This window comes from Bacillus rossius, chromosome 16 (assembly GCF_032445375.1).
Source record: "Bacillus rossius redtenbacheri isolate Brsri chromosome 16, Brsri_v3, whole genome shotgun sequence".
Lineage (NCBI taxonomy): Eukaryota > Metazoa > Arthropoda > Insecta > Phasmatodea > Bacillidae > Bacillus > Bacillus rossius.
The window spans coordinates 2,993,973-3,018,499 of NC_086343.1; the positions used below are offsets into that span (position 1 = coordinate 2,993,973).

General features: G+C 41.6%; 1 protein-coding gene across 1 annotated transcript in view; it reads right to left on the reverse strand.

The window, feature by feature from the left end:
- Positions 1-3,156: 3,156 nt before the first annotated feature.
- LOC134540184 (spatacsin) overlaps positions 3,157-24,527 on the reverse strand; it is a 53,892-nt gene continuing 32,521 nt past the window's right edge. The window contains exons 23-35 of the mRNA XM_063382750.1: positions 24,278-24,447; positions 22,571-22,700; positions 21,431-21,622; positions 19,673-19,826; positions 18,329-18,519; positions 16,329-16,506; positions 13,514-13,666; positions 12,663-12,793; positions 11,487-11,594; positions 8,878-9,120; positions 7,779-7,936; positions 5,215-5,376; positions 3,157-4,193 (exon numbers count right to left, since the gene is read on the reverse strand). Of these exons, the coding sequence (XP_063238820.1) occupies positions 3,998-4,193; positions 5,215-5,376; positions 7,779-7,936; positions 8,878-9,120; positions 11,487-11,594; positions 12,663-12,793; positions 13,514-13,666; positions 16,329-16,506; positions 18,329-18,519; positions 19,673-19,826; positions 21,431-21,622; positions 22,571-22,700; positions 24,278-24,447 (2,166 nt within the window). The 3' untranslated portion in view covers positions 3,157-3,997. The remainder of the gene's footprint in view (positions 4,194-5,214; positions 5,377-7,778; positions 7,937-8,877; positions 9,121-11,486; positions 11,595-12,662; positions 12,794-13,513; positions 13,667-16,328; positions 16,507-18,328; positions 18,520-19,672; positions 19,827-21,430; positions 21,623-22,570; positions 22,701-24,277; positions 24,448-24,527) is intronic.

Consider the following 24,527-nt stretch of genomic DNA (forward strand, 5'->3'; position numbering starts at 1 on the left):
AGCCTAGCCGGAATGAGTCAAGCGAGCGCCCCGGGTATGACCTCAACTAACTGAATTAAACATCAGGTCACGAAACCCCGGGTGCTCGTCTACGGAAAACAATTCCCAAACGAGGCATTAAGACAAAATTAATTAATCACAAGCAGTGGGCATGTGCATTGTAGAGACTCCGTGCGTGCGCGGCATGCACGGAACAGAAAACAAACCTCGTTACTAGCCACAGCGGCTACTGGCCTTGATTAATTGTACTGTGATAGTGGTCAAGCCAAACTAAGGGAATTCAAACACAAACAGTGCACGTTGAGACAATTTATAGTTAAATTTAAAGTCACCAACTTGGTGCCGCTTTTTAAATTATTAAATAGTTTAAAACAACTGTTAAGCCTTAGGCAACTATTCACAAGGTGCAAAGTTTTAATCAAGCACCTGGAACATATTTTTACTCATAGTATAACAAATTAGGTTATTATAAGATTTGTCGCCGACTCACTAAGGAGGTGAAAGTTCCCTCCCTTGCGAAGCGGCCATTTTTCGGCAGTCTCTAATCACTCTGCGCCGGGAACAGATGTGTGTCCATGGGCAGCACTCAAGTTAGTTTCACTGATTATTTTTACTCTGAACTATACCTTCATAACTAAATCCTTTTATTAATTCACCGCTGCCCACGTCGACTTGGTGCGTATTTTGCGGAACCGGGCCTATCCCGACCATCTTCATTGTGATACCACGCTGCGTATCGGATCACGAAACTTACGGTATTAGCAGACTCTAGTGAGAGCATTTTATTTAAGGACGCCGTGCATATGCCTGCCGGCTACACTATCACGTAAGTGTTACTCCGAACTTAGGAGCCCGCTATCGAGCCCCCCCTGCACCCGTTCACTTTCGGCGCTGGCCGTCTCCAGCGAGCATTGATATACGTCCCGCGAGACTGCCGCGGTAATCATTTCAGTGTGGTGTAGTGTTGTGTTTTTTTTTTTTGTTTTTTGATCATTTTGTAAGTGTAACTGTGTAACCACTAGACGTTGCCAAGTGTTGGTGAGAGTTTTTGTAGTGGGACTGAACCGGGGAGCGAACGTGTAGAGCGTAACGTGTACCCAAGCGGACCCCCGGTGAAGCTCTTAAATTAAACGTAATTCTCACCAACTTGTGTTACAATCATTTCCGTAGTCTTCCGTCCTCCACACGGCCGAGCGGCCTTTACAGCCAAGTGAAAACCATTCAGGATAGATTTCAAGCCGTGTACCTGGCGGGGCATGCAGGGGCAGAGTACCCACGACCCGACATCAACGGCCTAGCAGCCCCTCCGGACAAAAACAGCATCGTGACGCCCGTAGCGCCTGTCAGGTACCTCCCGGGCCTTTCACAGAGGTCGGGTGACGGCACAACCTAAAGTAAATTTTAACTGGTGCCTACGGACTTCTGTGGTTCCATGGAGACAGAATATATTGGAGGCAGTAAGTGCTTTTTTGTCCTTATAGACGATTATTCTTGGTACACAAATGTGTATTTATTGAGGTCAAAGGATCAGGTCTGTGATGTGTTCAAAGAAATTCTTCTCAAGGTCTCTCTCTCGTCGGGCAAACATTTCTCTCCTTCAGCATCTGTGCACCTGCCGCATGTTGGCTGGCAACAATGTACGAGACCAGCCGACTCCAGATTCATCCCAGTTCCAAATCTAGTTAACACCAGGTGCCGGATCATTTTTTCTTTCTGTCAACAAGTGCCTAAGTACCTAGTGCAAGAAGTGTGAAGTTTGATTGTAGCGGCACTCTTCAGTGCTTGTTTCGCTTCAATAAAACAGCAGCTTGCTTCAACCCAGAACTATGAGTACTCTATTAACCAGTCATTTCCAATTTTTTCTTCATCTATCACTGTTATTATTTCTCATATATGTAACACTAGCAGAACCCGGCAGACATTATGCCAGTGTTTATTTATTTACCTCTATATATCTAAAAGGGATGGTTTGTATGTAATCTAGAATTTGTAAAGCATTTGAAATGGTATTTAATTTTAAACTCACTCACAAAATACTAATTTAAGTCACAATTACTATTTGTTGTTATTGAGGATTAAGGACAGTAAAAAAGAAAATATACCAATTTTTATGGCGATCTGTTGAACGGTTTAGAAGTTGATGCGCTGAAGCGCCATCTACAGCGATTTACAAAAAAATGGATAACATAAAAACTTTCTCCATGGAAAAACAGTTCGATGTGCCAACTTTCATGGCGATCGGTCAAACAGTGTCCAAGTTTATAGATGTCATTATCTTATTTTATATACATACATAGATTAATGAGATTTGAACTACTGTAACATTAATTAAAATACTTAAATGTGCATCTTACAGAATTATTTTTTTGTATAGCCATTATTAAAAAAAATTTCATTGTAAGATACTGTTTAATGAAAAACACACTTTCCATTATGTGGTGTATAATATGTACCGTACATCGCAATTGAAGTCATACTCAGGAGATTGCTGACAAATATGTCTTGCCATATGGTGGTGGTCCTTTTTTTATTTGGGCAAAAGTATATTCTAACCATTCATGACATGAAAATTTTTTGACGTGATAACATCTTATAAATTGATGAACGCCGGCTGCACACACGAAAAAGCATGACTCATTGTCACGCTCCGCCTGAGCCGAGCGTGCAAGAACCGGCCGACCACCGAGCAAGAAAATCTTTTATAATATCAAACAGGTTAAGGCGGGCTTTTTCAAAGCAGCAATTTAAAAAAAATTTGACTTATTTGTCCAATTTCGTCATTTGAAATTAACAATTTATTGACATTGATTTGATTTCAGTTTATTTCTATAACTAATTGTTCGTAATTATATTTAAACAAATTATTTAAATAAAATTTGTAAAAACTATAAATAATATTTGAAAAATAAAAAAGTATGCAATTTTTCATCAATGTTTTCTTATGACGTTATCACGTAAAATTATCGTCCGTAAACCGACCTTACAGACAAACCCCCCCCCCCCCCCCCCCCAAAAATTTTTTTTATAAGGAAATTGAAGAAAAGGGCAAAATGGAATGTTATTTTACACAAGACTAAATAACAAAGGACAATATTTTTTTTTTGGCTGTATGCAAGTAAAATACTTTATCTTAGGTGTAAAACAATCTTGGTGGTACTTAGCATTCATTTATTTCAAATAACATTCACTTTACATTACCCAACCGGTACATAATATAATAAACTCTACCGATGCAGTAAACAGATATACATTATACATACAGTATACAAATAAACTGAAGTTATGCTCAATGGATGAAGCTAAATCAGCAGCAGTTTGATAATGACTATCAAATCAACACAAGTAATTCCTATTAGCTAACCCATCTGTTGATGAACACGTTACACAAATAATGAAGCTGATCACGCAGGACAAACATGGAACAGGAACTCGTGAGGATGCTTCGCTGTGTTTCAAAGGTGTGGCGGACTAAGAATCTTCTCGAGGAGCGTAGCGGGCATGGTCAGAGAGAGAGAGAGAGAGAGAGCGGACGCCGGTAGCGGGTTCAGCAGCTCATGAAGGAAAGGGCATTGCAATCAGGAACCAATGTTTTTCCCAGACAACCCCATTTCATTTGGTATTGGTGGATGACTGGATTTTTAATTTTAAAGTGAAGTCTAACTGAATACACCCAAATCTATTCCCAGTTTAATTATATATAACATTTTTTTTTTAACACTTTGAATTGGTACGAATAAGAAATTAAAATTAATTTGAGCTAATGTGTCGGGGAAAAAAAAATACCTTGGTCACCTTTTCTCATTTCTTTTAGCGAACATAAGCCTATCTTAAATCACCACAGACGTAATCTGTGCTTTTATTGTCAGTTCTTATTCACATGCAAGGCACATGTGTGTTGTGGAGGAAAGAGTTTAATATCACAAAAACATCCCGTTTGACTTGGTTTTTCGCGAGGCTCTGTCCACCGGGTGCCTCCAGCAAGGACGGAGCGGGCGTGTCACCGGTGGTAGCCGCTGCGCCACACGGTGTCCTTGAGGTAGTCCAGGGACGAGCTGGCGAGCAAGGACTCCACGACGTCGCGGAACCCGAGCTGGCTGGCCAGGCGATACCGCACCTCCACGTCTGCCACGCCGGCCACCAGCCTCTTCATGCGGGCCACCGCGTCCCCCGGGACCGCCGCCTCCCTCTGGAACCTGTCAGTGTCACACACGCCGATTTCGACAGTTACGTCGGCAAACAGTACGCCAACAGGGGCATCCTCTATGATGGGGGCATATCCTAAAACATACACAGTAATACCTCATTTACGCTACTCTGTCTTACGTGAAATACGGAGCTACGCGATTTTTCAATACTCTCCTCGATCGGGTAATATGTATTTATTTATTTATTAAAAAAAAAAATTGATAATTTTAGTTCATTGATACCTTAACAAACTAACCTAACCTAACCTAACCTAACCTAACCTAACCTAACATAACCTAACCTAACCTAACCTCTCCTAAACCAACCTAACATAAAGTAGCCTGCTCAAAAATGACGCAACACATAACATACCCAGCCAGCATTGGATAGACAGACCCAGGTGTTCACGGGTAATTGCCAGATTAAAAATTCATTTAAATTGTTTATTCGGACTTTACCCTACAACCTTGGATAATGCAAAGTTAACCTGGGTAAACCTATAATTTACTTCTTCTTCTAGCGCTATCCACAACACATATACTAACTATAACCTATAAGGCTACCACACTAGGCTGCAACAGTTGGCCTGCAGCCAGTGGCATAGCCAGGATTTGTGTATGGGGGGTGTTAAGAAGCATGCCCCCTCCCCCCCCCTCCGTATTAAACTGAGGGGTCCTCCCCTGGGAAAAATTTGGATTTTAAGGTGTAAAATAGTGCTATTTTAGCAGATTTCGATACTCAAATTTAAATATTGTAATGGTAAAATTTTTATTAATTTTTAATATGAAATTTGTTTGGGTGATGAATAAGAAATCTAATGAAAGATTTGGATTTGGTGCTTAAGGGTGGGGGGGGGGGGGGGGTTGAACCCTTAAAACCCACCCCTGACTACGCCCCTGCCTGCAGCACAATGCTAGTCTGGAGGAGCGGTGAGTGGGGTGGGGGGATGGGGAGGGAGAGGGAGAGGGAGAGGGAGAGGGGAGAGGGAAATGGGATGACAGGAGTGGGGTGAGGGACGGGGGGCCCGACCTGCGAGCGACGTCGTCCACGAGGGCCGGGCCGAGCCGCACGGCGTGGCTCAGGTCCTGCAGGTAGTCCGTGCGGCCGTGCAGCACGAACTGCTGGAACAGGGCCGCGCCCCAGTCCACCGGGTGCCCGTACGCCCGCGCCACTATGCGCGCCTGCGGGAAGCTGCAACAGCCAGGCCGCACGCCACGTCTCACCCGTCCCAGCTTTATCATATAGTCGAGCATCCATCTCTTCTTACCAACAGGTCCTAATGTAAATCACTGAACTCTTATCTCAGAATAAAACTTCCAAACCACTGAACCTAACTCTCAAGGGGCAAAGGAATTGTGGGGGGAGGGGGGGGGGGGTTACTAGGACGAAACTGAATGTAAGAGATGACCCCAAATGTATCACATACCTACATATATTTATTAATTATTTTGTTTATTATTCAATTTTGTTTGTTGGTTGAATGATTAGCTAATAACATGAAAGTGATTGTGGAAACTACTCGCACTGCGAGTTCGAAACCACAACTTGGACACTTGACAGGCAGCAGTTATGTTTTTTTTTTGGTAAATGGGGGAGGGGGAGGGAAATTGTAGTGAATAACTTTTACTTTCATTACCGGGATGTTGCAAACTAAAGATGTCGAGTAAAACCAAACAAAATTGAAGAAATGTGAATAAGTGTGCTTAAATTTTCAAAAGATTTTTTTTCTCTTGGTATTCGCAGGCCAGCGCGCTTTATTATTTTAAAGGGTGAACACCCTTGAGGTATACTACTAACACACTTGAGTCTCATCCTGAAGTGAAACTTCGAAGAGTAGGTCCCTCCCTTTGCTACGACGTGGCGGACGTTCATGAGCGTCGCAACACTCGCAAACACACAGCCCACAGCACGCACGCACACACACACTTCGCTGGAGCTCCAGTTGGCTTCCTTAGCAGACGCATCCCAACACGACACGTGATCCGTCCACAGTCCTTCCTCACACGTCCGTCACACATTTATAATTAATAAAACTTTATAACAGCTTTAAAATATGTTTCGCAAAAGACAAAATTCCCATGCTCATTAGCCAATCTGACAGAAATTTCCCACAGTCCTTCCTCATGAATCGTGCACTAAATTCAGAAGTTACGCATCGCGCCTATCCTTCCACGCCACTCCTTCTCGTGACGCTGCTTAACTGACAGTCAGACCCACGACCACGTAAGCATAACTTTAAACAAAAATAACTTATTTTCAGCTATTAAATTTTTTGTAGCACGGTAACAAATTTATAATTAATAAAATTTTATAACAGTATAAAAATATATTTAGCAAAAGTCAAAGTATCCAAGCTCATTTAGCCAATCTGACAGAAATTTCCCTATGTAAGATTTATTAAAAATTAAAATAACTAATTTAACATACACTTATGCAACAAAATTATAATAAAATCTTTTAACATTAAATCAATAACATTAAATTTTAAATAAAAAAAGGCCTTTTAAACTTTATAGAATTAAAAACCAGTCACACAATGGAAAGTATGATTAAACCAAAACAGGCTGTAACATCTTACATTTGACTATGTATTTGTGAGAATATTAAGCCAAAGTTATTCTTATTTTTACAGTGGCCGTGTGCTTTCCCTAACGTTCACTTGACCACCATTTTTACCATGTTGTGATTGCTTGGTCATGGTTCTTTATAATTATGTATGTTTGTGGCTTGCAACAATGCGTGCTTTGATGTGGACACGGCAACTACTTTCACAAACTACAAGTGCTTATTCAAGGAATCCAAATGTTGATAATACTGTAATTTTTCCGAATTTTTTACAACCAAAAAAAAAAAAAGTGGGGTTATTTACAATTTTTTCTTTTTTTAACAATTAAAATGTCAATATTAAGTTTAAAATAAGCTAAATGAATTTCACAATAATATGCCATTTCATAAAATTATAGACACATAATTTAAAAAAAACATTGATGCTAGTTATGCATGGTAACACACAAAAGCAAATTATAGAAATCAAAATTATTCACGTTAAAATGGAGAATCCCTGATTGATTAATTAATTAATTATTCAGATTAAAATGGAGGATCCCTGATTAATTAATTATTCAGATTAAAATGGAGGACCCCTTATTAATTAATTATTCAGATTAGCATGGAGAATCCCTGATTAATTAATTATTCAGATTAAAATGGAGAATCCCTGATTAATTAATTAATTATTCAGATTAAAATGGAGAATCCCTGATTAATTAATTAATTATTCAGATTAAAATGGAGGACCCCTGATTAATTAATTATTCAGATTAGCATGGAGAATCCCTGATTAATTAATTATTCAGATTAAAATGGAGAATCCCTGATTAATTAATTATTCAAATTAAAATGGAGAATCCCTGATTAATTAATTATTCAGATTAAAATGGAGAATCCCTGATTAATTAATTATTCACGTTAAAATGGAGAATCCCTGATTAATTAGTTATTTCAGTCGGATATTGATTCAGAATCCTTCGCCCGGTCCCGAGCCGAGCGCACCGGCGAGAGGGACGAGAGGGACGGGCGGTGGCGGGCGGTACCTGAGGGTGTGCGTGACGAGGCGGGACACCTGGTCGGGGGCCAGGCCCAGCACGCCCGTGGCCGCCTGCCCCGGGGGCACGCCCCCCAGCAGGGACAGCTGCAGCGCCACCAGCTCCGCGCGGTGCGCCGCGCCCATCGCCGCGTTCAGCTTCTCCGCCTGCAAGTCACGCTCGGGCCGTGCTCCATCCGAACGCCACACACGTTTCAAATAGAACAAAACGACAAAAGTCTTCGTTAAGAAATTATGCGAGTAGTTACTTTTATATCTTTTTAATGACCGGAAAAAAAAATTATAGGTCGCGTGTACAACCTAGTATACTAGTTTCGTTACAAAAACATAGTTTTTTATGGTAGTAAATGAAAAGTCTGCTTATTTAAGGATTTTGTTTTGCTTTATTACCCAACATTTCCCAGTTTTCTGATTTTCCGGATTCCACTTGGTCTCAAGTTAGTCCGGATAAACGAGTTTTAACTGTAAGTATGTATATTTGTGCACTCATTCCACATTTTTTTTTTTGGAGATGTACTGTGCCACATTTCTCATTTACTTTCCAAGTTGGCATTGAGCAGCAGCACAGCGGTCGACAAAAAAAAAAAAAAACCACAAAAAAGCTTCTTAACATTGAAATTACGAGCATATAAACAAAGTCCATTCAGAAAGAAAGTTTAAATCATTCAAAACCAAATACTTGGATGTATAATTTTTTTTTATACTACCTATATACTTCCAAGTACTGACCACACTATCGCACATTTTTAATAATTCACGTCGTTTGTCCTAGATAAAAAAAAAAAAAGTACTTTTAAACAGCCAAGTTAAAAATAAAAATTTGTTTAGTGTTTATCTGTGACATATAGTGACAAAATAAATTTCCCCATTCCACCACACAAAAATAAAACACCTTGTTATTTTTAATCAAGTTATTTTGGTTTCTACGGGTCCTCGATGAAACGGCCACAAGGAACGGACGTGTGCCGCGCAAGTCGCGCGGACAGGGGGAGAAGGACACCGCTGGGGGCCTGCGTCCAGGGACCACCTCGGCACGCCACGGGGACTGGGACCAGCCCAGGGGGGGGGGGGGGGGGCACGGCACCCACCTGCAGCAGGTGCCGGGCGGCCTGGGAGAAGTCGAGCGCGGCGGCGGCGAGGGCTTGCCGCGTCTCGGCGCAGTGGCGGGGCGGGGCGGGCAGCGCGGCCAGGCGCCCCTCCCCGTCGCGCAGGCTCTGCTCCCCCGCGCGCCCGTGCAGCTGGAAGTGCAGCGCCACCAGGCGGGCCGTGTCCCGGTCCTCCCCGTGGTGCCGCTCCAGGAAGTCCAGCGCCGCCGTCTTCAGGCCCGGCACCTGCGCGGGACTCGTACACATGCCTCGTGCGTCACGCACGCACGCACACACGGACAGGCAGCACTAACTGATCATTTATTTTATTTAAAATTGTGACATGCCCACCGACGGTCGTTAAGACTTGGGTGGTGGGCACGATAATTATACATGGACAAACATAAGGTTATCATCGCAAACATATGGACTCACTCCCCGGTGGTGCCATGGCAGGTAACAACAACACATACCTACCAACAGTTGAACATATTTTCAGGTAGGCACAACAGAAAAGAATGTTATACCAAAGACAAAATACAACACTAATTGACAAGACAAAAAATGCAAATTTTAAAGATTAGATTAACTTTTTAAATTTATTATTGATAAACAATTTCCTCATCCAAATTTAGTTTATTTTTCATGTTTTTGTAAAAAATTATTATAATTCCAAAATTAATTGCAAAGATTTGTTAGATAACTGCAACTTTATGTACCTTAAAAAGAAATATATTTTATTCAGACTTATAACTAATTATAATAAAAATGATCTTCAAATTAAAACATTAATTATTATTTTTTTTCAAACTAATTTTATTTTAGTTGATTTATTTATTTATTTATTTTTGATATTCTCAATATTTATGTCTGATTATTATGGTGTCTTGTCCATTGTTTGTTTCGTCATAGGTGTCTTGTCTTCTAATTTGTCTTGTATTTTTATTGTTATTATTTGTCCTTTGTCTGTTGTGCATATCCTTGCAATATATTCGTGGGTGTTGATTACAATGTATAAATAAATAATATAAAGAAAAAAACTATACATGACACAAGCACTGCATATGCATAAACACAGATAGGCACTACACAAAAGACAGACAATAAAACAAATATGAATAAAGATCGCAGGCTTTCTCTCCCACTGTCTGGAGTTGCCTGGCTTCTGGGTTGAAGCCACGTCGAAGGCGAAGATATCACAGACACTTTCTTCGACCTTGCAGTCGTCACCACCAGGAAGAAGTTACCTACTGTCTAGGTAACTGCTTCCTTATGTTGGCGAATGCAACGTCGTTCGAAACATCGGTGATATATTCGCCTTCCACACGGCTCCAACCCAGAAGCCAGGCAGCAGGGTTAAAGGATGAAAGGAAGTGTGACTAAAGGAAGGAAGGAAGAAAGAATATGAATCTTTCTGATGAAGAGGTCATTGAAGAAATACATATTTTTCACTATGTCACAGATTTCGGGAAAGAAACTGGTGATGGTCTACAGTAACAAACCTCGGCAGCATATTGCTGGGGCAACTTTGGGAAACCACGGGAAAACTGAAAAATGCGACGATCCGACTCGGACTCGAACCCACGGACTCTAAAGTGCGAGTCCGGTGTCGTAACTCTGCTGCCCCGTGATCCATCGTGAAGTGAGAAGACTGGATGCATGAAACACGGGGGTGAAAAAGCGTGCGAGTAGGGAAACAGCAATAGGAAAATTATAGAGAAAAAAATTGTAAGATGAAAACTTGGAGTAGGAAAATAAGTAAATCGAAACACACAAGGAGTTTTGGGGGGAAAAAAAACAGAGGCGGAAGAGCTGAAAGGAAAGACAAAGAAGGGAGAAAGTGGTTCACTTGCTGCTGCGGAGAAACCCAGCACCTCATCCATTTGGTGAAAAATTACTTCCCTATGCCACTGCAGAACAATTACTGTTCCAGAGACAACAAACAAAAATATGTAAATACCGTATTTACTCGCGTAATGTCCGCAGTAATTTGTCTACATTTTTGACAAAAAAAATGGGGTGCGGACATTATGAGGTGAAGTCCTGGAAAAAATTTTTTTTCCTCAAAATTTTACATGTTTTGTGTAGAGTAAAAAAATTGCTCTCTCATAATTAGTTTACTAGCACCCTGATTTTACGTATGCTCACGGTTCCGCGGATTGCCCACTGTGTGTATAAAAAAAGTTACCGGCAGACGTCTGTGCATGCGAGTCCTGTTACTGTGCCATTCAGGGGTGGCCAAGGTTGCTTTGTCTGGTGCGGACTTTATGCGGATTTAAAAAAATTCCATTTCAAGTATTTAAAAAGAAATGTGCGGACATTATGCGATGGCGGACATTATGCGATAGAAAACGGTATGTACAGAACAGATAAAACAAGGCATAGTTAGCATTATCTAAAGATTGGGGAGGGGGCGGGGGGGGGGGGGGGGGGGGGGAAATTATGAAGGAAAAATTGTCCTTGTTTCGACAATTGTAATATTCATCGACTTGATTTAATGCTGGAGTTTGTTTAAATGATATATCTTATTTAAATTCTGTATCAATATATACATATATTTTTTTTAGTTCGACAACAGCAATTCCCAACTTGTTTGCTTCAAAAGCGCCCACCTTGTCCATGCCTTTCCCCAGCAGGAACTCAAACCGGTCGTTCTTCTTCAGCATCTGGAAGATGTAGCTCATTTCCGTGAACCGCCGGACTCCGGTCAGCAGACGCACCTGAGGCAAAAGGCAACACCGCAACTCTGCATGTTGGCTGGACACACACTGAACCATTCACAGTTCATCTGCAGTCCGCAAGGAAGCTCGGATCAACCATTATTAAAAAAAAATGTTACATATAAATACAGTAAGAACCCTGTTAAGAAGTTATTTGATGTACTTAGTAATTTAGACCTATTAAAAGCGAAAAATCACTAAGAGGTTTAAACTGTATATTAATATAGGTAGTGCAAAATTTTCTAAACTTATTTTTATTTTTAAATTTATTTATATTTTTTACATGCCAACCAACAGTCAGGGACTAAAGTCAAGTAAGTACCGCAGGTATGTCGACATCACCCACACAGGTACCAAGAGCTGAAGGGAAGGACAACAGGTAGGCACTTCTGTAACCGGCCAACATACGTTAAGTACTGCGTAACACATACTTGCAGTGACCACGACAGATAATAACAAACACAGTGACAGTACATAAAATTAATAAAATATTAAATATAACAACTACAAAAAAAAATTAAAAGATACAAGAAAGTGACATATACTGCAGATATAGGAATATTATAAAGAATAAAACAAAATACAGTAACAATAACATGAGGATAATGAATTAGCTAATTAAAAGAAGAGAACACACAAAAGTACAATGGTGGATATAAATTAAATTAAATATATTTAATAAAAAGTATGAAAGAAATGAGTTGAAGATAAGATGTTCCAATCAAAAATTGTACGTAAGTTTATGAGTACATGTTGAAATACAATACTCTATTTTTTTAGTCTCCATTAGGGATTCCACCTCAATGTCGATAGTTACGAGGGGTGAAAAGCTACAACTTCGGTAGAGTAGAAAATACAATTTGATAATCGTTATTTGGAAGTGCAAAAATCTGAAATATAATAGAGTATCGATAATTCGTTAGTTGTATTGATATTTCTAAACGTGAATGCCAGCACGGATCCAGCAAGGCACGGCTGCGTGGAGAGCGGAGAGCGGGGAGCGGAGAGGGGAGAGGGGAGAGCGTAGAGGGGAGAGGGGAGAGCGGAGAGCGGTCGGAGGTATCTCACCATGAGGCCCCACTCCTCCCGCCTCAGGAGGCTGCGCGAGATGATCCGTGCCCTGCGCAGCACGCCAACGATGCCCTCCATGCTGCACGCTGCCGAGAAGCAGTCGTGCGCGTGCACCACCAGCTCCACCACTGCGGCACGCACGCCAACCGCGCTCACAATTCCCGCACCTCACTACAGTTCGTTCATCGCCACTGACTCGCTCATCCTTAAGATTGCAGCGTGCATTTTAATGTACATTTACTCTCTCGTTCCAAAAGCAAAGTATTTCCTGTTTAGGCGTGATCTGTTCCCAGATATATGCGGTAAAGCACAAACGTTTTAGACTCGACTTTACAGTGTATTTTTTTTTAATTTTTAAATGTACGCACTTAAAATTTTTTTATTTACGTAAAGGCAAATATGTAATGAGGATTTAGGAAAATACACTGAAAGTTGTATTTCATCACAATTACAATGTTAACACAAGTTTTCAAACGAGTATGTACTTGCAGATTTTATTTTTACTGTTTCCGAGTGCCTCATCTGCCAGTCAAAATGAAACAGGTATCATACAACATTTGTGTGTCATATCATATGTGTTCAATCTTTATTGAATATATATAATTCATAAAAAAATAAAAAATATTGACACCAAAATCTCCTGTTTTAAAAACGAAATAGGCTTAAAAATAAAACCATAAAATATTGGCTCTACCTATACGGCAGAAAAATATGTGCAACAGCTTAACGATAGCAATAAGACATGCGGGAAAGTCGCCGACTGATTCGGCCACAAGTTTTAACGGCATGTATTTGAATCTAATACAAGTTCAGCAGACCAGGTCCGCGGGAGGGGAGACGTGCCGGACCTTGGCGGAGCGCGTCGGAGGAGGAGCCCGGGACCTGCGCGGCGGCCGACAGCAGGCGGTGGCCCAGCGGCGCCGCGTCGGGGCACAGCTCCAGGAGCAAGTGGCAGCTGCCGTCCAGGTCGCAGCCCCACACCATGCACGGCACCGCCTCCCCTGCACAGCGCAGCACCGACATACTTACACACAACTACACAACTACACAACACTCTGCTATTAGAATAGAGAGGTGACCATTACAAACATACTCAATATTATATTTGACTCTACATATCAAAATGATTTTTTCCCCCCCCCTTCAAATTATTTGTTACCAATAGATAACCTTATGCCATGTTGGACACATTCACAAAAAAAAAACAATTTATCGAGAAAAAAATGTAACCTTTTTAAGGCTAAGATGATTTATTGAGAAATTTAGATTTAAACTGCAACGTTACTCACAGAACGTTTTATATTTAACAAATAAACAATGATTATAATTTAACATTTTTAGTAATATTATATTTAATTGTTTAAAAAAATGCATTTCAAAGTTTTTTTTTTTTAATTTTTCTTTATTTTGCACCCCTTTGTAATGGTCCAAGTATATGACTCTTCATTTTTATTTTACTGTACTTTGGATACATTTTTCTTGGACTACGGTAAGGTGCGAAAAATAATTTTAACTGTACCTATGTTCAAAATATATTAGAAAAATATTCAATATGCGTAAATAGTGTGATATTCAATTCGAATGAGGAAAAACAGTATTCGCAGAAGCCTCAACACAACTCATTGACTTGTTAAGGCTCCCCCCTACCCGGGCACACATACAGTGTGCAGAGCTTCAGAATAAATCATGCAATTTTAAAACTGCTCAAATTATCGGAGGGCTGTCTGTTTACAAAAAGCATTTAAGGATACACAGAGTGTGGATGAGTACTTCAATTGCGTTTTTTTGTTTTTAAAATGTATTTGGATAAGAGTGAAAGTGTCTAAAATGCAGGTTTTCAAAAATTTTTAGGTATGAAACCCCTAGTACCATGACGCGTGCCCGCCCTCCCTATATTAAATATCACGTTACTTTACGTGATAATTAAACCCAAAAACGAGTTTTAATAAGTTCAGAAGCAATTCAGAGAAAAATGTTTCGGCAATAGGCCTACTCACATAATATGCAGCAACGAATCTGTGCGACGTCGTAGGTTATAAACAAAGCAACGAACAATAGAATAATTCATTAAAGCAAACAACCATCTTCGTCCTTTAGTTTTACGTCGCTATAACCACACATATTAACGTACTTCAGAATATAATAGTAAATATGGACGAGTTGTGTAAACAAATGTATATTTTTTCTCTTGCCACAGCTAAACATGTACATTGTGACGCCATCTTGTGACCGGCGATCTACCAACTGTATTTATATTTTATAATAGTATAAAATTAACTAATTAAGTTGTGAAAGCAAGTTTAAATACTTTTTGGAGTTGATCGGCCCGACGGCCAGTGAGGCTGGAATCCGCCCACTGGCCTAGGACGATCATAGGGGGAGCAGCAGAACGACTGGCTATCCGTTTTCTGCTGCTCGCACCCCTCCTTCGCGAGTCAGGCCATCCGAGGACCTATCTCGGCCTAGGGAATTTGTCTCCCTTCCCCCCCCCTTTCTGGACGATAGGGTGTACCGTGTGTAAATCCAGTGTATATTGTTAAAGCCGACGCAGGCGACAAATTGAACTGTTTGGACAATTCAGGTCAATAAAAGTTCCGTGTAAAATACAGACATTTTTCAATGAATAGCTTAGCCCCCTATCCCTCACCCCACTAGCTATTCGCCTGCATACCAGCCGAGTGTGAATCCTGCCGCAAGACCAGCAGTTGGACCTTCTCCACCCGATACCTGGCTCTCACCCAAGAGAGACATCGGTGAGAGAAGAGAGGAGACGGATCAACTCCAACCAACACCGTCAACCAATTCTTTAAAAGCACTCAAGGGACTCGAATTTTCATCTTCATCTTCGTTTCTCCACCATAATATGTAATGGTCACCACTCAAATCTAATAGTTGTCCCGTGCACGAAGAGAAGACTGCGCGCCAGTCCAGAGGAGACACGGCGCTAGAAGCACCAGCGAGCGTCGCACTTATCATCCCGCCTCAGTAACACACATACACCCCTGACGAGGCGGGCCCCTTAACCTGGTTAGAGTTAATTCAAACAGTTACCTTTTTGCTACATTCTTAACTTAACTCGATCATAAAATCATAAATTTAAGTTAACTGTTACATATTGTTTTTTTGAATAATAATTATTTTCTGTCAATATTTAAAATTCAATGTAAATTTTGATTTTTATTGAAGTTAAAATAATTAATACTTTATTTAGTTCTTAATAACGTAATTCTCATGTTAGTGAATGCTATTAATTATAAGTTACTCATACCAGCTACAATTAAATTAATATCGCCAAATATTAAAGTTACCTTTTATTTAGTGTTAAAACGTCGCCCAAATATATTCTAATTCCATCCACCACTCTAGTCCATTACCCTCCCATCATTACTATAATTACAACACAATTGAAAAATACTGTGAGCTGCATTCGTCAACCCTTAGTTGTTACAATACGCAGTGCCATCATTCCCACAGTTAAATAATACATTTTGAGGGAAGACTATACTGTCAAAAAAAAATTATGGCTTAAAAACTGTATAAATCAAATCGACAAGGTGACTTGATTCGTCTCTCTCCCCCTGAAGCAGGGTGGGAAGCGGGTGGATGCACCCCCGGTGACTCCTCCATCCCAACAGCAGACTGGGCCGCGCAGGGCGCGCAGACCTTGCGAGGCGGCACGGCGCACGGCCTCCACTATCTGCTGGCACAGCAGGTCCGCCACTTCCTCCGCGCCGGCTCCCTCGGCGCGGATCAGCGCGCTCGCCACCGTCAGCGCGTCATGCCGCTCCCCGAAGCAGTCCGTGCGCAGCAGGCCCAGCGGTTCCTCCATCGCCAGCACGCTCTGCGCAGACACGGCGCCCAGTCGCCACTCCCTCAATTCTAAAGAGTTTTTTTTTGTGTTTAATAAAATGCAATATTTTACACATAAAAAATTTTGAGACGATATGACAATCGCTCATAGAGAAATTGACTTTGCAAATAAATTGGTTACAAAGATAATTCAACCAAATAAAAAAAAAATTAAAATTTATATGTTACGAGTAATGTTTGAAAAAAAAAAAATCAATTACTGAAAAGTTTCTCTACAGCAAATTGCCCCTCCAAATCTTTGCTGGTTTGCTTCAAACAGGTATACATTTCCTCTAATCGTGATACTTGTTCATTAATTTATGAATCCATAAATTCCTTTACCAATTATACAGAACATCGTTGCATCAGACAAATTTTAGTATTACATCAGATATATACTATTATATAATCAATAATTTAAAATCCAACAGTCCCAGCCAAGGAGTCTGAACTTCCTTTCAGCTGGTGACGACGTCATCAGAGCGTAAACTGAAGTGTAATGCTCAGACACACCTAGAAGTGCAACTATTAAGAGGGGGGGGGGGTGATCTCTCCAACACAGGATGCGATAAAATATTGTCTATCGTTTCGGCGCCATGGTCTCCGGCATCTTTCTGTCACAGAAACCACAGTCCCACGTTCTAGAAAAGTGCCAAACACACCATGAAATACACATGTAAAATTAAACCTATAAAAAGAATATTTGCATAAAATAAAATATTGAAAATCACACTTACATAAATAGTAACCTAGCCAGCAAAGTGAAAATTAGTAAAACCAATAGTTCAATGGCTTTTATAAATAAAATTAATTAAATATCAGAACTATTTAAAAAAACAATCCAAATGACAAAACTAAGTCACCATGAACTTGAACTATACAATCAGGTGTACCATCTGAATGAAGAAACATAATATTTATTCCCCTCAAAAATACTCACAAAAGCCAGTGAGTGTACGGTCATGCAACGTTATTATACTGTGGACTTGGAATTGAATGCATTTTTCTTTTTGTGTGCAGAACCATTTTGACTTATTACTGGCAACCACGCAGTAATGATAAGCATTCTCATTTTGCGTAAACAATTTTTTCACAGACTTTATGCCATGTAAATTTCCAGCAATTGCCTTAGGCATTTTGGTAACTGCCAGATACTGTGTGTGTTTTCACCTTCCGACCACGTGTTCCGCCTGAGTAGGAGCTGATGCGTGTGGGAAACCCCGAGAGCTCGCTTGCGACTATCATTCGCGTGCAGAGAGAAGGCGTGCCCGTCGCTTAGAGCGGGCTGGTAGGGTAGATTTATAACCGTATAGGGGTTGCGAGCATTGCCACACACGGGCGACATCACGTCCCTGAGAGAGGAGTAGTTGGGTCCACAAGCCCAACATTTCACGTGGTGGCACCCTGAACAAACGAAGACCGCATGCCTTCCATAAATTCAACCCCCAGGTTGCGATATATATTCCTCAAAAGATTTCCTAAAAATTAAGGGAAGTACAATGCCTGAAATACCACAAGGTGTTCAGTTTTCAGTGTTTGTGTTATGATGGACTGCCATCGAAAATACATACTTTCTTTTGTTTTTATCAGTGAAGGCCAAGATAGCTACTGTGTAAACTGGCTTGTGTGAAAGCCTCCGTTATTTCTGAATTTTCTGGATCATCCTATGGTCCTCTGGACCAACATTGTACATCGCCAAGAGAAGATGATTACAAAATGTAGACATTAGCTGGGATGCACTACAATAGCAAACCCATAGTAAGTAGGAACGTAGGAAAACTTCGGTGAACCACAGATGGTGGCTAGGGGCGCACCTTGAAGGGCATGTGGAGCGCGGCGGCGACGCGGTAGCAGGTGGCGACGCGGCGGCCCAGCGCGGCGGCGTGCGTCATGAGCCCGGCCAGCCGCTCCAGCACGGCGGCAGTGTCGAGCTGCTCCTGGGTGAGTCCGGGGTCCGCGTCCGCCCCTCCCTCCCCCCCGGGCGCCGCCCCCGGCTGCGATGAGCCTGCAACCAAGAAGCCGCCCGCCTCTCCAAGGAGCTTCCCCACAAACAGGTGTACTTGCCGAGGCAGCTCAGGTTCACATTCACATGGTTTGTACCCTCTTAGGAAATCAAAAATTAATGAGTTTTTAAGGACTAAGGACACCTCTACTTTATCGATTTCACCACTATCAAGAGGTACAAAACAATTTGTACACAAAATAGCTCAAGAAAATAACAATGTTAAATAGTTAATGAAAACAAAATAACAATGTTTAATAGTTAATGAACAAAAAATTGTTACTGGTTAGTTCAATTCTTACAGATAAGCCTCCATTATTCAGTATTCTCACTGAAACACATAGTTAACCCAAGCATACTGTCTATCTGAAATTTATAACTATAAAATTTAATTTTATTTTTAACTATATTCACTTTATAAGTAAAAAGTAAGGCAGTAACACACACCTTTTCAGTTTAAAGATGAGCTACAAAATATTTTTAAAAATAATTAAAATATTTTGTTTTGTATGTAATCGAATTACGTGTCCCGAAATTTACCAATTATACTGTGCATGCGGCAAGTGTTGCTTGCTGCCAAGTCGGAAACAAAAGAATATTAATACAACCAGGGTTATGTTCTTTAAATGATTCGTGCAATGGGGAGTCTTGAATTAATGCAAACTTTTTGGACATACACCATTGCAGTTTTGCACTGTTTGTCATGGAAAAATTCCGAAATACAAAAAATAAATAACCAAACATAAAGATAAAAATTCAAAGAAAACAAGAATGAATCAGCTGATGTCCGACAAACGGAACCAACGATGAGACCAAACCAGCATATGGACGACACAACGACAATAGCATGGACAAAAAAAGTTTAACATATAAATATCATACAGCACGAGAATTCCGTTGAAGGAACTTGCGTCATGGAAAAATTAATACAACAACACAGACGGAACACAGTGGGATAACAACGAGGAGACAGATTAAATTAAAGCAGACAACAAACCTGGACAACGCAGAAAACATATAAGCACAGCGATGAAGATAAACACAGCGACGACAGCACTGACGAACACAGAATATTTCCAACGAAAAGAGTTGCGACGTTTCGGGAACCGACAAGCGACATGCAAGAGAACCGGCGGGACAGGAGCGCGAGACTTGCCTTCGGACCTGGAGCTGACGGAGGACAGCCGCAGGGTGCGGTGGTGGTAGCCGCCCGTCCTCTCCGCCAGCAGGAGCCTCAGCTCAGGGGACAGCTCGTAGGGGGAGGTCGCGCCCTCGGCCAGCCGGAGGCTCGTCAGCAGCAGCCCCAGCTCCTGCAAGCAGGCGCGAGTGTCCGATTAATACTGCAATCATTTTGTGGATCGAACTCGACGCTTGAAACAATATTACTCCAAGATACTAAGTTATTTACGAATGTATCAGCTCGTCTACAAAATTTAAGAAGAAGGTCCAGCTGGAAATTATTCCTGAATCAACGTGGAAGGAAGTCCTGTGTTGCTGTCGTTAAAGCTTCATCAATTGCAGCCAACGAGATCACCGAGCGACTCCCGTTGAAGGAAGGATGACCAAAGAGGATATGTTTGAAGGCTGATCCAGAAGTTGTGTTAAACCACTGGAATGATGCCAATGTCAAAACTGGGATTACCATTTTATTCGACCCATCAAAACCTGGTTGGTTTGTCCATGTAAGTTCAAAACCTCTTGATATATACGTCTCAGTCAATTGGACGTTATACATAACTGCTTTTACATCATTAAATTTAATTTCCGTCACAAGTTCGTACTCCATGTTTAAAACTAAACTACACAAGTTACCATCAATGTAATAATATTGGATCTCTGAAGGACTTTATTCTGACGTGTGCAAAACTTAATGGTACATGTATGATTTTGACCTTTGCCAATTTTATATGTCATTAAGATTAAATGTTATTACGATTTCACTTTGCCATTGATCCATAATCAAATTTAGTAGAAAGTGGTGAAAGTGTAGAGTGGTAGTAAGGGTAGAAAGTGGGGAAAGTGGAGAGAGTAGTAAGGGTAAAAATTGGGGAAAGTGGAGAGAGTAGTAAGGCTAAAGAGTGGGGATAGTGGAGAAAGCGATAAGGGTAGAAAGAGGGGAAAGTGGAGAGAGCAGTAAGGGTAGAAAGTGGGGAAAGTGGATAAAGCGATAAGGGTAGAATGTGGTGAATGTGGATAAAGCGATAAGGGTAGAATGTGGTGAATGTGGAGAGAGTGGTAAGGGTAGGAAGTGGGGGAAGTGGAGAGTAGTGGTAAGGGTAGGAAGTGGGGGAAGTGGAGAGAGTGGTGTGGGTAGGAAGTGGGGGAAGAGGTGGAGAGTGGCGGTAGGGGTACGAAGTAAGGAAGAGGTGGAGAGTGGTGTGGGTAGGAAGTGGGGGAAGAGGTGGAGAGTGGCGGTAGGGGTACGAAGTAAGGAAGAGGTGGAGAGTGGTGTGGGTAGGAAGTGGGGGAAGAGGTGGAGAGTGGCGGTAGGGGTACGAAGTAAGGAAGAGGTGGAGAGTGGTAACGGTAGGAAGTGGGGGAAGAGGTGGAGAGTGGCGGTAGGGGTACGAAGTAAGGAAGAGGTGGAGAGTGGTAATGGTAGGAAGTGGGGGAAGAGGTGGAGAGTGGCGGTAGGGGTACGAAGTAAGGAATAGGTGGAGAGTGGTAACAGTAGGAAGTGGGGGAAGAGGTGGAGAGTGGCGGTAGGGGTACGAAGTAAGGAAGAGGTGGAGAGTGGTAACGGTAGGAAGTGGGGGAAGAGGTGGAGAGTGGCGGTAGGGGTACGAAGTAAGGAAGAGGTGGAGAGTGGTAACGGTAGGAAGTGGGGGAAGAGGTGGAGAGTGGCGGTAGGGGTACGAAGTAAGGAAGAGGTGGAGAGTGGAGTTGAGGCCGGACACAGAGAGCAGGCGGCCACCTGGCAGGAGTGCTGGAACATGGCCTCCAGGCGGACGACGGTGGCCACGTCGCCCCGCTCCAGCAGCAGTCCCGTCAGCAGCTCCAGCCGGCGCGCCTCCCGCTCGCCAGCCAGCCGGCCCTGCACCGCCAGCCGTGCCTCCAGCAGCTGGCCGGAGGAGCTGCGCAGCACGGCGCGGCTCTCCGAGACTCCCTGCGGCGCACACGACCACGTCCCAGCCTCTCGCACCACGCCCCAATTACACAGCCTCCCGCCACTAGTCATTCATTACTGCCCAAACCCCACGTTGAGTATTGTATCATGACCACATTTTACCCTGTCTCTTCAAACATACTTATAAAGTATATACATTTATACAGCCCTTTTTAAAAGAAAAAAAATAATGTACTTAAACATTGCGTGTTTAGTTCAGAAAAATAATTTTTATTGCACCATCCTGCTGCCAGCATTATATAAGATCATTCTTTAAAATGTTCCTGCAGTGAGAAGTATGATTGAAGATTTTTTTTTTGGACATACATACACCATTGCTGGTTTACACTGAATTTCATAAGAAACAAATTTAAAACTTAAATTACAAAAATTTTACCTTTAAATATAATTTTTTCATTGAATGCAATTAATTTATAACAAATTTGTACCAAAATGTAAGCAAGCTCTTATTAATAACAAGATTTTACATTAATGATGTTGGCACATTTTTTCAAACACACGAGTTTGCTAATTCATTTTCTTTTTAAGTAGTTATGTTATTGACATGCTTAATAGTTGTTACTACTTATTTTTATTGTCAGTTGAAATGAGGCTATTTTTTTTAAAAATTAGTATTAAAAAAATGTTTTAATTTTCATAACCGTTAAATAATACAATTACCCTGAAATCTTCTGTTTCAAAAACCAAAAATTACCTATAATTAAAATCATAAATTCTCGACCCTGATCATGAATCATAAAACCATTTAATATAAATTAAACAGATTAGCGAACTGTCGGTGCAGAAACTGAGGCCGAATGCAATCTACCCACAATAGTTTTCTCCCCTGCCGCTACGCATGCTCGACAGCGTCAACCTGTAGAGACCACACACGTCGCGATCTGGGCCCGGCGGGCCGGCAGAGAGGCAGCGGGGGGCCTAGCGTACCAGCGAGGTGTCGTCCCCCGCCAGCCAGCACATCCACAAGTCCAGCTCCAACTGGTCCTCCTCCGCGCAGCACGCCTGCCCGCACGCTCCTCTCCTCAGCCACGCCAGGGCGTGCACCAGCAGGCAGTACCTGCACGCACGCACGCACGCACGCACGCCTCGGTCACCGACACACACACACATCACTCAGCCTGGCAGTTCTGTCTTGAGCCGGAGATTAGGATAGGATCCAGATGGGGCATGAGCTATCACACATTAAACCATTTTTTCCTCCTTTTTTTTTCTTTATGATTTCCACGTACCGATATGGTGGACGTTTGTTTGTATTTGTATCAGCTTTCCTAGCCTGCTCTCATTAACAATTATTGTAGTTAAGTTGTTTCGGAAGAAAAAATTGGATCGAAATATTTTCTGTTTAATTTGTTTTTATAATGTTTAAAGTCCAAAATTAATGTAGTGTGATATGAGCTGACATTTTTCTACAGTTTATACCGTCCAGTTCAGAAGCAGCTGCAACATATGTAAACAAACGGCCGCCATATTGATTAAGTGTAGTACACTCCTTTTGGCTTCACCCCTCTGGGACCTTATGCTCTATTTGGATATTTCCCTGATCTCTGGTGTCACCAGGTCTACTCCAGATTCTCCCCCGCCCTCTCGCTCTGTGCTGGTGCTCCAGACTCATCTCAACCCACCTTGCTGTCTTTACTGACCCTGACGTTGTCGAGATACAAGTCCCCGGTTCACTCGTTCCAGGGACGGGACAGTCGGGTTCTCGATTCCTCGAATAACATCCATTTGTTTATTTATTACCTATTTGTCACATGACGACCAACAGCCGAGGGCTTTAGCGATGGGCACGACGCATACAGACAAGGACAAAATAAACAAAAATGGTAGCTGCAAGTATGAGGACACTTCCCTTCATTGGTACCTAGAGCAGGCAAACCCTAGCTCAAGGGAATCCACAACAACTAGGCATATCCGCAATTGGCTAACATATGTAAGGTGAGCAAGTCCCACATGTGTATCGACTTAAAAAATAAAAAAATCCAAATATAAACAGATACAACAAACACTAAGAGAAAATTAAAACACAAAAATAATACGAAATAACAGAATAGTATTGAAATAATTTGAGAATCAAGGGGGAAAAAAAATTAGAAGAAAAATTTTGGCAGTAATGTAGAAATTTCAAAGTTTCAACACCGACAACTCATATATTACTACTGTACACGCTTATTAGTACTTTTAATACGTAACAAAAGTAAATAAAATCAAAATGTGTTTTAGTTCAGAAGAACTTAGTTCTTGAAACAAATATTTGAAGGGTTGACAGTTTTAACACCACTGTCAATGCTTTGTTGTTTCTTGTACATTATATTGTTTTTGACTCGTGATACATGATTTTGATTCGAGGTACTCTTTGAGATTGAAATTACAGATTCGGATTGGAGAAAATTTGGATTCGAAGAATCACTAATTAATTAATTAATTAATTAATCAATTTGATCATTCATACATACATTCATACATCCGTCCATCCGTCCGTCCGTCCATCCGTCCGTCCGTCCATCCATTCATCCATCCATCCATTTATTCATCCATTTATCCATTTATCCATCCATTCATTCATTCATTCATTAATTCATTCATTCATTCATTCATTCATTCATTCATTCATTCATTTTAACACAGCTGCACTACCTCTCTTTCGGAGACCCCACTTTGCCGGCGCACAGCCTGAAGAAGTCGGCTGCCGCTCTCGGGTCGACGTCAAATCGCCGGAACTCCTCCTCGCAGTCTGCCAAGAAGGTGTCGTTCGGGCCGGAGAACTGCTCCCCTGCTTCGAGAAGCCCGTCCAGCCTGGACAACCACTGCAAGAAAACACACACGTCCGTACTAGCTACACAGCAGATACACGTCAAACTACTTTCACACAATTTTTCACAGATAA